At 46.6% G+C, this 12,490-nt stretch overlaps 1 protein-coding gene across 1 annotated transcript; it reads right to left on the bottom strand.

The window, feature by feature from the left end:
- Nucleotides 1-115: 115 nt before the first annotated feature.
- Nucleotides 116-12,265, bottom strand: LOC148821524 (GTPase IMAP family member 8-like). Its single transcript, XM_088930751.1, has 10 exons — nucleotides 12,190-12,265; nucleotides 11,456-11,679; nucleotides 8,717-9,058; nucleotides 7,672-7,777; nucleotides 7,427-7,601; nucleotides 5,746-5,895; nucleotides 5,228-5,341; nucleotides 4,694-4,760; nucleotides 2,804-3,454; nucleotides 116-2,104 (listed from the first exon to the last, which is right to left on the bottom strand). Exons 2-10 carry the CDS (start codon nucleotides 11,640-11,642, stop codon nucleotides 1,215-1,217), a joined length of 2,682 nt encoding a protein of 893 aa, XP_088786877.1. The 5' UTR covers nucleotides 11,643-11,679; nucleotides 12,190-12,265; the 3' UTR covers nucleotides 116-1,214.
- Nucleotides 12,266-12,490: the final 225 nt, after the last annotated feature.

Raw genomic sequence — 12,490 nt, 5'->3', positions numbered from 1 at the left:
GCATGAGTGTGTGTGTGTGGTGTGTTTTTCACATGCAGCTGCTGCCCCCCTGTTCTCTTTCCCTCCTCGATCGTAGGCCACACGCTTGCGCAGAGAGCCAGCCCTCAAGGTGAATGAACGCTGCTTTTATTTAGAACGCGCAGAGCAGAGCGATCAAGCTAAGAGCCCCGAGTGCAAATGTAACAAGGAAGGGAGCATTCGTGACACTCAAACATGCCAACGTGCTGTTTCAGTTCTTCTCTCGTGCAGGAATGTCCATCCTTGGGTCACACCGACTTAAAATATAATCGAAAAGAGGAATGATTTAGTGAGGAACTGAACCCTCAACCGCAGGATAAGGACCATTGAGGCGATCGGGTCGTCTCAGAGGATGAAGGATGAAAGAGCAGGACTCGCTTTTTTAAAAACGCACACTTGGCAGAAACGATGCACATCGGTTATTGGCAGGGCAGTGAAAAAACGTCTCCTTCTCTGAAGATCAGCTGACATCTGCAGGAGGCTGTGAAAGACACAAGGCTCGTGGTCTGGACAAAATGACACCTTTTTTTTTTGCAATTGTAGATATCTGGCCCTGGCCTGTGGTCACTGTCCTGGTCTCCTGACCTGGCTGTAGAGAATTGTGAAATAGACACCTGCTGTTGTACGAGACGCCACAGAAACAGCAGAGAGGCTGGACAGTATCTTCAAGAACAGCCACAGGGCCAGAAGTAGAACGTGGGCTCCTAAACCCCCATTCATGGGAATAACATGGCTGGACTCAGACTTCAAAAACTGGTGCAGTTCGGGGCTCTGTGGGAAATACACCTGGTGTGTGTCTCCCTCAGTGGTATCGGGTAGAGGCCATTTTCATGACAATTACTGTAAGCTCATCTCAAACCTTCACTGGACTGAGCGACTCCTTGCATCCCTACACTAATAAGCATAATCCTAGTGGGGAAACCAGCTACAGTTTGATTCCAGGACACGGATTAGAAAGCAGCAATTTAACCGCTGCTGCTGTGCTGGGCGCCTGTGTCTCAGAGGCCCTGATATGTGATCTGAGGGCCGATAACTGCTGGTGACAGGAGATAGTACGGGTGGAACAAACACACCCTTTATTTCAGAGATTATATAGACAGTAATCTGATGAGACCAGATGAGAATCGTAAGGATCTTGTGTGTCGTCTTCTTTGTCCAAATCCTTGTCCTTTTGAGTTCCCACCCCGCCTTTGCCTTCAGCGTCGACGCCTTGTCCCTGAATCTGCTCCTCGCTCCCTCATTTCTATACCCGTGCTGTGCGAATCATCACTGAACAGTGTCTGCCTGCTGTCGTCGTCTCCGTCGTCGTCCTCTGTGTTTTGCATGACACAAGGGAAACAGCAAAGGAACAGCACTGCCAGGTATCTTGCTTTCTCTTTCAGCCACCGCCAAAGCATTGCTGCACAGCCTGTCATTCTTGGCATATATAAAACAAGCTTTTTGAGTATCCTCTCTGCCTCGGTTCTGATGAGATTTTCTACCTCCTGGTACTTTCTGTTTGTGTAGAAGGCGTCTTCGTTCTGCTGCACCATGGCCTCGATCTTCTCCAGCAGCTGCCTGACCTGGGTGCGGCTGCTCTTGTCCTCGTTGTCGAAGACGTGGTAGCGGCCCCCACACTTCTCGATGAGGCCTGTCAGGTGATCGTTCTTCTCAAAGAACTCTTCGATCGTGGTCCCCTTCCCGAGACTGTCTCCGTGGGTGAACAGGACCAGAGCAAACCTCAGAGCCTTCTGGCCGAACAGCCTCAGGATTTCTCTCACCACTTGTTTCTCCTCTGGCGTTTGTCGCCCGAGCTGTATGACCAGGAGGAATGCGTGTGGCCCGGGCGAGGACATCGCGATACATCTACCAATCTCACGCCTCAGTTCTTCTTTAGGGAGCTCAGTGTCGAAGAAGCCCGGAGTGTCCACCACAGTCACCTTTCTGCCTTCCACAGTCCCTGTGCCCCACTGACATTCATGTGTTATTGACTTGGGACTGCATTCATGCTGAAACACATCCTGTTTCAGGATCGTGTTCCCTGTCCGGCTCTTCCCACAACCGGTCTTTCCCAGGAGCACAATCCTCAAGTCTCTGGGCTCGGACACTGCCAAAGAGAAGGACCATTAGCTGGAGGCACTGAATTCACATTCGCTCAGTTCAAATGAAGCACAACTATGCTCAGGTACAGTTATATAATCTACTAGCTGGGCAGGAGAGGGAACAAGAACTGAGATAAGGACTAGAATTTCTCAAGTTTTCCTCTATCAGCTCTTTGACCCTTATTAGTACTGTCTGAACAAAACATATCTCATTTTACATTTCTGTTGCTGAACAGAGAGAAGGAGCCCCAGGGAAATGTGTTGTATAGAATGCTTTGGTTGGGTTTAGCCTGAGATTTCTAGAATTTTTCTTGAAGAAGTAGCATCATTATTAGACCTGACAGCGCTGAACAATTGTAGTACATTCAACCCAGCACCAGTGGGAAAGGGAGACTTTGCATGAGAATCGTGGGATTGTATGAATTTAGGAACAAATCTGTTCAGTCAAATAGTGAAATTTTGTACTGTATGGCATCAACTTTTGTCTGCTGAGTGGCATGGTGCCACAGTGGTCAGCAATGCTGCCTTGCAGCACTGGGGCCCTGTGTTCAATTCTGGACTGGGGGTGCTGTCTGTGTGGAGTTTGCATGTTCTCCCTGTGTTCTCATGGTTTGCCTCCGGGTGCTCCTGTTTCAGCCTATAGCCCAAAGGTCCACTTAATTAGCTTGACATGTTGACATGGCCTTGTTTGCTATTGAACTTACACTCGATTGGTGAAACAGGGGTCCTGGAGTGGAGTCCTCCTCCGTTCTCCCTCACCAGGGCCTCAATCTTGTCCAGCAGCTGGGCGACCTGGCTGCGGTCAGCAGTGTTCTTGTTGCAGAAGACGTGCGTCCGTCCCCCGCACTGCTCCACGAGCGACTGCAGCTCCCTGCTCTGGCTCTGAACGTACTCCTGGAGAGTCTCCCCCTCCAGATCCTCTCCCCGGGTGAACAGCACTATCGTGTAGCGCAGGGCCTGCGGTCCGAAGAGATCCTGGATCATCTCCTGCGCTCCCTGATGTGTGTCTCTGGCGTCCCCTACTGGGAGCACCAGGAGGAGCGCGTGGACTTCCTGAGCCCTCAGGAAAACACCCCGAATATTCTGAAGCGTGTGCTCCTCATTAAGGAGCTGTGTGTCAGGGGTGTCCAGCACACACACCGGCCTCCCCGCAACCTCCCCTGTGCCCAGCTCACACTCCCTGGTCACCAGCTCGGCCCGCGGTTTGGACCTGAAGTGCCCAGGGCCCAGGATGGTGTTTCCAGAGGCACTCTTTCCCACTCCAGTCCTCCCCAGGAGGAATATTTTCAGCCCCGATGGATCCTGTAGGGCCGCGTCAGTGAAACATGTGGGAAAGTGGGCTTCTATATCAAAACCTGAGACAGAAAGAACACGGGAGTTAGGAATTAGAGCAGAGAGCCTTCAGGGATGGAGAGTTTCCAGGTATTAGAACATCTTGATGGGCTTTGTGTAAATTCCTACCTAATGCTTAAAGACATTTTATGTCTTCTGCATAACTAACCCATTTTAAATTTAACCCAGTTGCTGCATTTAATGTGAGATCTCCTGAGCCTGCAGAAGCAGGCAGAGCAGGTGTCAGAGTGTGTCTGTGTTGTAATGGAGACTGAAATGCCCCCACTGGCTACCCACTGCTGTAATCACCAAGCTACTGGAGCAGTGCTGTTTGTGCATTTTCAATTCCCAATTCAACACAGCTGCGTTGTCTCGTGCTTCACACCCCTCCTTCGTTTTCCCCTAAATTTCAAGACATTCCGGTCGAGGCTGCAGGAGGGAGAAACTCTGCACATTGACACCATGGAGGCGGAGGCAAGAGACAAGCAAGAGAGAGAGGGATCTCGTAGATATTTATAGCGTTTGGGAGAGAAATGTATTGTCAGGAGCGATTGCTAATTACTGACAGCTGAGTCTGATTGAGCTCGGTTGTTGTCATCCCTCCCGAACTGTCATTATAAACTCCATTTAAAAGGTAGTGCATCACAGAGTCTTATAAAAAGCATTTCCTTCTACCATAGTTTCAAAAAACTGACTGACTGCACCTGCTGTTATACTTTCTACAACCATTAAAAGTTTCCTGTGAAACGTGTTCTACAGAGGATGTGGTTAAGAGCACATTGTCATTTCAGAATCATTTCTCACACTACACAGAAGTTTCCAGGTACACCTTAACCTGTCTTCCTCTTTCCTCTGACATTCAGTATCAGACGTAAAAAATAGATTTCCATTTTAGGTCAAGGGCTACCAAACGTTTACAGCACAAATTCTGTTCTGAAATTGTTTTTTAAGTCTATTAACGTTTACCGATAGCAATTTTCTTAAGAATGTGTGTCAGTGATAGAAAGTGTTTAAGAGCACTGATTACAACACGGTGATTCTCCTGGCCTGAAGAATGCATTTATTTCTGAAGTTCTTATTTTCACAGATCTTATTTAACAAATCTTATTTGCTAGAATTCCTGAATTATACAATATATTATAAGCCATTACATTTGCAATGCACTACAAACCATTCCATTTTTATTAGTATCACCTGCATTATTAAAACACTTTCAGATTAATTGTTTCTGCTGAAATGAATAGAAAAATGAGCAGAGTTACCGGTCTCTGTGTAAATGTCTTCCATCATCTCGGCGGTGAGTCTGTCTCTCCAGTACGTACTGTAGCTCTGAGAGTCTTCAGCTCACTGCCTGTCTGTATAAGGAAGTGGGGACAGAGCCCGGGCCCTACAGCCACACCCACAGAGACCTCGCTGATCCAATGGGCTGAGGACTCGGGACAGGACAGGGGGATACGAGAAGGGGGGGGGGGGAGGTGTGGGATGCCAGAAGGAACACATATCATGTCCACATGTTCATACAAAACAGCCACAAATCGAGGCTGGCTCTGACAGCAGAGAGCCTGAGCCTGGGATTCAGGCTGTACCTCCTCAGAGCCACCAGTGTCTTGGGAACATGTCACACGCAGAAGAGGAAATGAAAGGTGTTTAGTCGGGATAATTATGGGCACCTGAAAGTGAAAGTTAAAGAGCCTGATGTGGACTCTCCTTTGGCTGGGTTTCCTGTGCTGCTCTCAAGGTTATTAAGTTGTTTCGCTAACAGGGCTCCTGGGTCTTTCCTCCTCTCCCTCTCAAACCCAGGTCCTGTGCTCTGAGAGCTGGGTTCTTGTGCTCTTGGCAAGCAGGAAGTTGTGCCTCAGTTGGGAGCCGGGGTCCAGAGTGAGGAAGCTGCAGCTACAGCAGGCTGGAGACTGCAAGGGGTTCAGAAGAGATTGCAGGGAAGGTGTCCAAAGGCCACGTTGCACATGAATCTTGTGATGGTGCCAGGGTGTGCAGAAATAGCCCCTGCTCCAGACACAGAGAGCACAACTGGACAAGTGGCATGGTCTTCCACCACACCGGCCTCTGTAGAAATTCAGTTTTGGTTCCAGCCCTGCCGACAGTCTGCCTGGGCGCGCCTCTCAGTCTTACCCTTGTGAGCGACAGCAGTGTGAACTGGATTTCTGCTAAGTCACGTGATCACAAAGCACCTGGGCTCCTGGTCTTCCCCCATGTGCTGCTGAGATGATGTGGGAATCAAAAAAACCATTATCTGATGTGTACAGCAATCCTACTTGTGCAATATTATGATTTAGATGACTCTTCTCCCACACACCTCTCCCTGTGCCTCCTGGCTCCTCAGAGTGAGTGAGGAGGGGCTGGTCTCTGATCTGAACTCCTCTCTGCCCAGGATGGTGTTTCCTGCTGCACTCTTGCCCACTCCAGATACACCCACCAGCACCAGCCTCAGAGTCTGCTTCAGTATCTGTAACATAAGCAAACAAGATTGTTAAAGTCCATTTTGACATCCTTAAATAGGAACTCATCTTACAGATATTCAGTATAGGTATGCCCTGTAGTCTGTGAGTGTTTGTTCAGGGGAACACACCTTGATTTCTACAGCTGTGTGAGAGACATAGCTCTGCTTTCTTAACTTTATATTGAGATTATATTTATACAGATTCCCCAGTTCCCTGTCACCAGCTTTGTATTTTGTGCACACAGGCACGGAACCGAAGCCAAATTGATTCATGGTCTTAAATTAGTAATCCTACTCAACGTGGTCCTACTCAAGCTTTTTTTCTGCATCAGAAGAGACAAGGGAGTGTCCCTGTTGAAACATCTAAATACACATTTCTAAAATAAAACCAGTTTGATCTGTTCAGATAATGGAGGTCTGTACGGATTCCAGTTGAAGTGCTAGAAATTTGGCAAGGATCTTAACGTCCACATTAAGAAGGGAAACAGGATGGCAAAGTAGACAATCGCCTCAATTATCTCGTTTGGGGTAATGGGGGCTCTAGAACAGGTTTAGAATTCAGCTTATGGTCAGTATATTCACATTATTCAAAAATCATCAAGTGATAAGAGATCTGAGAACAACTCAGATTTCTACAGCTCTGCATAAAGAGCAAAAATCGGTCATTCATTTCCATTTGGTCAAACATACAGTAAACCAATTTCTAGCTTTTGCAGCTCACATTCCCAGGCTGTCTCAAACATATTGCTGAAGTATTTTCTCACTTCCAGTTTCAGTAGTTTAAGAACTTGGCCCCAGATGCTAACCAGGATTCCTGTCCAATTCCTCCATATTCAGGTCTCATTTCTGTAAATCACCCTTTCCATCACTACCACCAGCTGGCTCGAGAGCTATTCCGCACTGCAGGAGCAACAGTAGGAGCAGTGATCCTGCATCCCACAGGCTGTGCAGTACAGTACTTAGCTCTGAGGACAACATGAATGCTGTGCCTGGATCAAACTGTTATACTTAAGCATGTTGAAATCTTCTAGCCTTTCTTGCCAAACGCTCTGAGCATGAACTCATTCTCATGAAGCAGGACAAATATACTGTACATTACCACATTCAGTTTTCCCATATTACTGTCTATTTACATTGGGCAGTCATCTTAAGCAGCTCCCTGCACCTGCCATGATGCCTGCTCTTTCTCCTGCTCTCCTGAAGTCAGTTTTCTCAGGAACCTCAAACTCCAGAACATCAGCTGAAGCTTGCTCCTTCCTCCACACCTGCCATGCTGGTCTGACCTCCATATCTCACACAACTTGTTCACTCATGTCTTCACAATGGCATCTCTTCTAGTTCCACATGACCTCGCCTGGGCACTCTAATCTATCCATCTAACCTAATCTTAACAAGCTGCATTTTCTCACTACAAGGCATTCCCCTGTCATTGATTTGACTCTTGAAGCATTATGTCTTCTGCTCATCCTTGGTTTCAACTGCTGGCCATAACTGTCACCCTCGTCAACATCCCTGTTTCTCAGACCTCTTTTCTTACGATAAAGTTCTCAGTAGATCTTCCCATGAGCTTGTCTCCATGGGTAAACAGCACCATCGTGCAGTCAGAGGCTCTCTCACCAAAGATCTCCTGGATCAGTGTCACTGTCTGCTTATCATCCTCTGTGAAGTTCTCAGGGTTGATCACCACCAGGAAGACATGAGGTCCCAGGGAACTGCACCATGTGCACATCAGCATCTCAAGTATGGCATCATCATCAGAGAGATTTGTGAGTGAGGAGGGGCTGGTCTCTGATCTGAACTCCTCTCTGCCCAGGATGGTGTTTCCTGCTGCACTCTTGCCCACTCCAGATACACCCACCAGCACCAGCCTCAGAGTCTGCTTCAGTATCTGTAACATAAGCAAACAAGATTGTTAAAGTCCATTTTGACATCCTTAAATAGGAACTCATCTTACAGATATTCAGTATAGGTATGCCCTGTAGTCTGTGAGTGTTTGTTCAGGGGAACACACCTTGATTTCTACAGTTGTGTGAGAGACATAGCTCTGCTTTCTTAACTTTATATTGAAATTATATTTATACAGATTCCCCAGTTCCCTGTCACCAGCTTTGTATTTTGTGCACACAGGCACAGCAATCATGTTGTCCTCAGAGCTATGTACTGTACTGCACAGCCTGTGGGATACAGGATCACTGCTCCTACTGTTGCTCCTGCAGTGCGGAATAGCTCTTGAGCCAGCTGGTGGTAGTGATGGAAAGGGTGATTTACAGAAATGAGACCTGAATATGGAGGAATTGGACAGGAATCCTGGTTAGCATCTGGGGCCAAGTTCTTAAACTACTGAAACTGGAAGTGAGAAAATACTTCAGCAATACTTTTGAGACAGCCTGGGAATGTGAGCTGCAAAAGCTAGAAATTGGTTTACTGTAAATTTGACCAAATGGAAATGAATGACCAATTTTTTGCTCTTTATGCAAAGCAGTAGAAATCTGAGTTGTTCTCAGATCTCTTATCACTTGATGATTTTTGAATAATGTGAATATACTGACCATAAGCTGAATTCTAAACCTGTTCTAGAGCCCCCATTACCCCAAACGAGATAATTGAGGCGATTGTCTACTATCCACTATCCTCTTTATCTTCTGCAGCATCTCTTTGACCTGAGAGCGAGTTTTGAGATCTCTGTTGTCAAAGACATGATACCTGTTGTGGCATTGCTCGAGGAGCTCAGCAACATCGTTTCTTTCGATAAAGTCCTCACTAGATCTTCCCATGAGCTTGTCTCCATGGGTAAACAGCACCATTGTGTAGTCAGAGGCTCTCTCACCAAAGATCTCCTGGATCAGTGTCACTGTCTGCTTATCATCCTCTGTGAAGTTCTCAGAGTTGATCACCACCAGGAAGACATGAGGTCCCAGGGATGCCAGCCACACACACTTCAGTATCTCCATTGTGGCTTCATCAGAGAGATTCGTGAGCAGTGAGCCTGGAGTATCAATGACATCCATGCGTGTGTCACCCTCCAGATGTCCTTTAATTTGAGTTGAACTTGTGGGAGAAGTGAACTCCTCTGTGCCCAGGATGGTGTTTCCTACAGCACTCTTCCCCACTCCAGGCTTCCCCACTAAAACAATTCGCACATGAAGGTTTTGAGTTGGGGTTTCATCTCCTGCGAAAGAAAATGTTTAGTTATTTATTTTTACTGAGTGTCTACCCAGGCCAAGTATTGAATGCTAACAGGTCAAGTGATTTTCACATGGGGGCAACGCAGCTCTCTGTTGCACCTGTTGCTGGTTAAGATTTGTCTTCAAATTGTTTGAAGTGGACAATCATTAGATAGTGTCTTGGTTACGTCAAGATCAACCTTGGAGAGCCCACATGAATGGTGTATTCTCAGACCAACTTGTTTTAAATACAGGTGCTCCCCATGGTTGTGTATGGTCACCTCTTCTGTTCTCAATATACACTAATGAGTTAAAGATTCAGAGTAGCACAGCCAGTCTGATTAAATATGCAGATGACGGTTCTTGTGGGACCTCTGGGTGAGCAAACTTACTTTAAAAAATCAGAATCCTTGAAAACTGGTGCCAATGCAGTGCATTGGAAATAAATGTGGTCAAAACTAAAGAGCTTCTTTTCAGTGCTAAAACTGGCGGATTTTTGCAGACAACAGTCCTCAAGGGTCAGTCTGTAGAGGATGTGGATAGTTTTAAATATCTGGGAGCACATTGATCTGAGGCTGAGCTACACAGAACATAGACAACATTTTTTAAGAAAGCAAGTCAGAGGCTGTTTTTAATCCAAACACTCAGGAACTTTAATGTAAGTCAAAATGTCCCAGAGATGGCATCTCTCTCCATAAAAGCACAGATGTGAGCATCCTGTCATCTAACACAACTGTTTGGTATGGAAACCTGGCGTTGAAAAGCAAAACCAAACTGTCCAGGATTGTTGGCAGGACAAATAATTGTCCTGGGAAACAGCAGCCCCAGCTCTGCGATTGATATCATAATACAGGTCTCAGAACGGCCAGGAACATCACAGAGACACTCCACTCTCCATTTATAACACTCCCATCAGGGAGACGGTACAGGGGACCAAATTCAAATGAAAACATTGATACGTATAAGAATCTTCTGTTCCTTCTGTAATAAAACTACTTAATGTGTGTAAATGCAGTTCCCCCTCTCCCTGTTTATGTGTCCACTGATTCTGTATCACACACTGCTGTTGTGATTTCATGTGATTTTGTGGCTCTTGTGTTTTGCGTGTGTGTTCTGTACTTGTGTAGGAGCAGCCAAAGACATTTCCACAGCAGTGGACAGTACAGAATCTATCTGAATAGTAAAGATTGTTTTAACCAGAAGGAGGGAGAGAAGAGACGGGGAATTCTCACCCCAAGTAGCGGACTGCTTAAGGTTTCAATCTTAAGGATTCAATCTCTAAGTCAGTGGCCTGGGGACAGGAAGCTCTGTCAGTGTTTTCACCTGGACAGTGAAGTGGGACACAGACACAGCGATGTGAAAAAGAAAGTACAGCCCCTTACCATTCGATGTTTCACACATGAAGACTTTTCTGACCTTCACCTAGTCCTCACCGAGTCCCAACAGTAGATCTATCTCACCTCATGTGACAGATACACACAGGTTTTACTTTATCATTATTCAAGTACATTCAGAAGCAAGTGCGCCCTTCCTGCTTCCATACCAGTTACAAAGGTGGTTAGAACCGGCTGCTGCTGAACAAGTGCAGATGACTACTCGATCGGGAAGGGCTTCCACCTGTTCAGAAAATCTCCTAAGTGTTTCCTGTTAAGCATGGGTAACATATTTTTATCCCTAAAAAAGACAGATGGTTTTCCTGTAAGTGCTCAGTAGGATAAACTGCTGTTATAGCTATACATGTACTGTATGCGTGTGTTATGCAACAAGGTACCTCTACAACACACTACATGTTGTTGGGTCACTACAAATGAAGCACGTCATCAGGGCTTCTCCTGCTGCGCCCCAGAGCTCTGGAATCCTCTCCCCAGGAATATCAGAGAGTCACCTTCTCTAAACTCCTTCAAATCCAGACTCAAACCCTTCTTTAGAACTGGTCCCATTCTTCACCCCTCTGCTCCCACTGCTTAGTACCACCACCTAGTGCCTCCTCCGGTCACGGTCGTCATCCCTCCTCTAGAGGGCGCTCCCACTTCTCTTGCATTTACTTTTTCGTCACATGCATCTGTCCAATGTTACCCTCTTAAGTCTGGTGTCTTCGTGGTTCCTGGCTCAGCTTTGGCAGCCAAACGCCCGAAAGCCCTCCTACCCTCGGGTCCAGGAGTGGCCCAGGGGCACAGGTTTCAGGTTCTTATTCACGATGATCTCTCGGGACACCGTAGACAGCACATTATAGACACTAATAACAGAAGAATAAACATGTTGTAGTGAAAAACAAACATGGCAGACCATGCAAAAAGCACAGACGTGTATTAAGGAACTGCTGTTAGCTGTGGAGTATGTGTACTGCAGCAGGAGAGGAGCTATTTTCAAGGCTAGTGCTCTGTGCTTTAATAGTGTGGTACCTTTGGCAGAGAGCAGGGGGGAGAACAGTCTGTGGCGAGTGTTGCGAGACCAGGCCAGGCCAGTGGAGACCTGCAGGCCGAGGAACCTGAAGCAGCTGGCAATTTCCACTGCTGTGCCATCGATGTTGATGTATGTCTCCCACCAGGTCTCCTGAATCCACAATGATCTCTTTTGCCTTGTTGACATTCAGGGTCAGGTTGTTGTCAAGACACCACAGTCACTCCTAGTATATGCAGACATATCTTTGTTATTGATCAGCCCAATAACTGTGGACGATGTAGTTGCTGCTGTATGTGGCTGTACAGTCATAGGTGAACAAGGAGTGTAATCTAGGATGGAGACAGCAGCCTTGTGGGGCTCCAGTGTTTAGGATCGCTGTAGAGGAGATATTGTTGCCAATTTTCACCACCTGAGGTCTGCCCATCAGGAAATCCAGTTTCCAGTTGCAGATGGAGTTACATAAGACCAGATTCCTGAGTTCTGGCACAAGTTTGGTGGGAACAATTGTATTAAAGGTTAGCAAAATCAACCTTAACACAATTAATGCCTTTAACTTGTTAGTTTTAATGTGTTTTTATCGCTCTAGCTGGAACAGTTTCGATTCTAAGCTGAAGCCTGAGCTCTGGTCCCTGAAACAGGTACATAACCCTGTGACACCACACAAGAAGCAGCAGCTCTCATACAGGAAACTGGTTTCCTACTGTAGTGGTATAATAAAGGGAAACATATTTACCGAATCTGGAGTACTGGCCACCCATGTCTGCAGCGTGTTGATCAGCTCAGTGAGTCAGTGTGCTGTCCTTATCTCTGTACCCACAGTGTGAGAGACTGCTCCTCTGCACTCAGACTTTATTACCCTGAGTCCTCAGACACACCCAGTAACCGGCTCAGCCAATCACTGCAGACAACTTCTGAAGGGGGTGAAACTGAAACTTCAGGATGATGTGATGTAAACTCTCACTAAGATCCACTTTTATTACAGTCTTTCTGACTCACTATATACAGTTGTGAGATAGAGTTTGTGAACCCTTTGG

Source organism: Atractosteus spatula, chromosome 13 (assembly GCF_055471065.1).
Source record: "Atractosteus spatula isolate fAtrSpa1 chromosome 13, fAtrSpa1.hap1, whole genome shotgun sequence".
Lineage (NCBI taxonomy): Eukaryota > Metazoa > Chordata > Actinopteri > Semionotiformes > Lepisosteidae > Atractosteus > Atractosteus spatula.
This window is presented reverse-complemented; position numbering and strand designations above follow the sequence as displayed.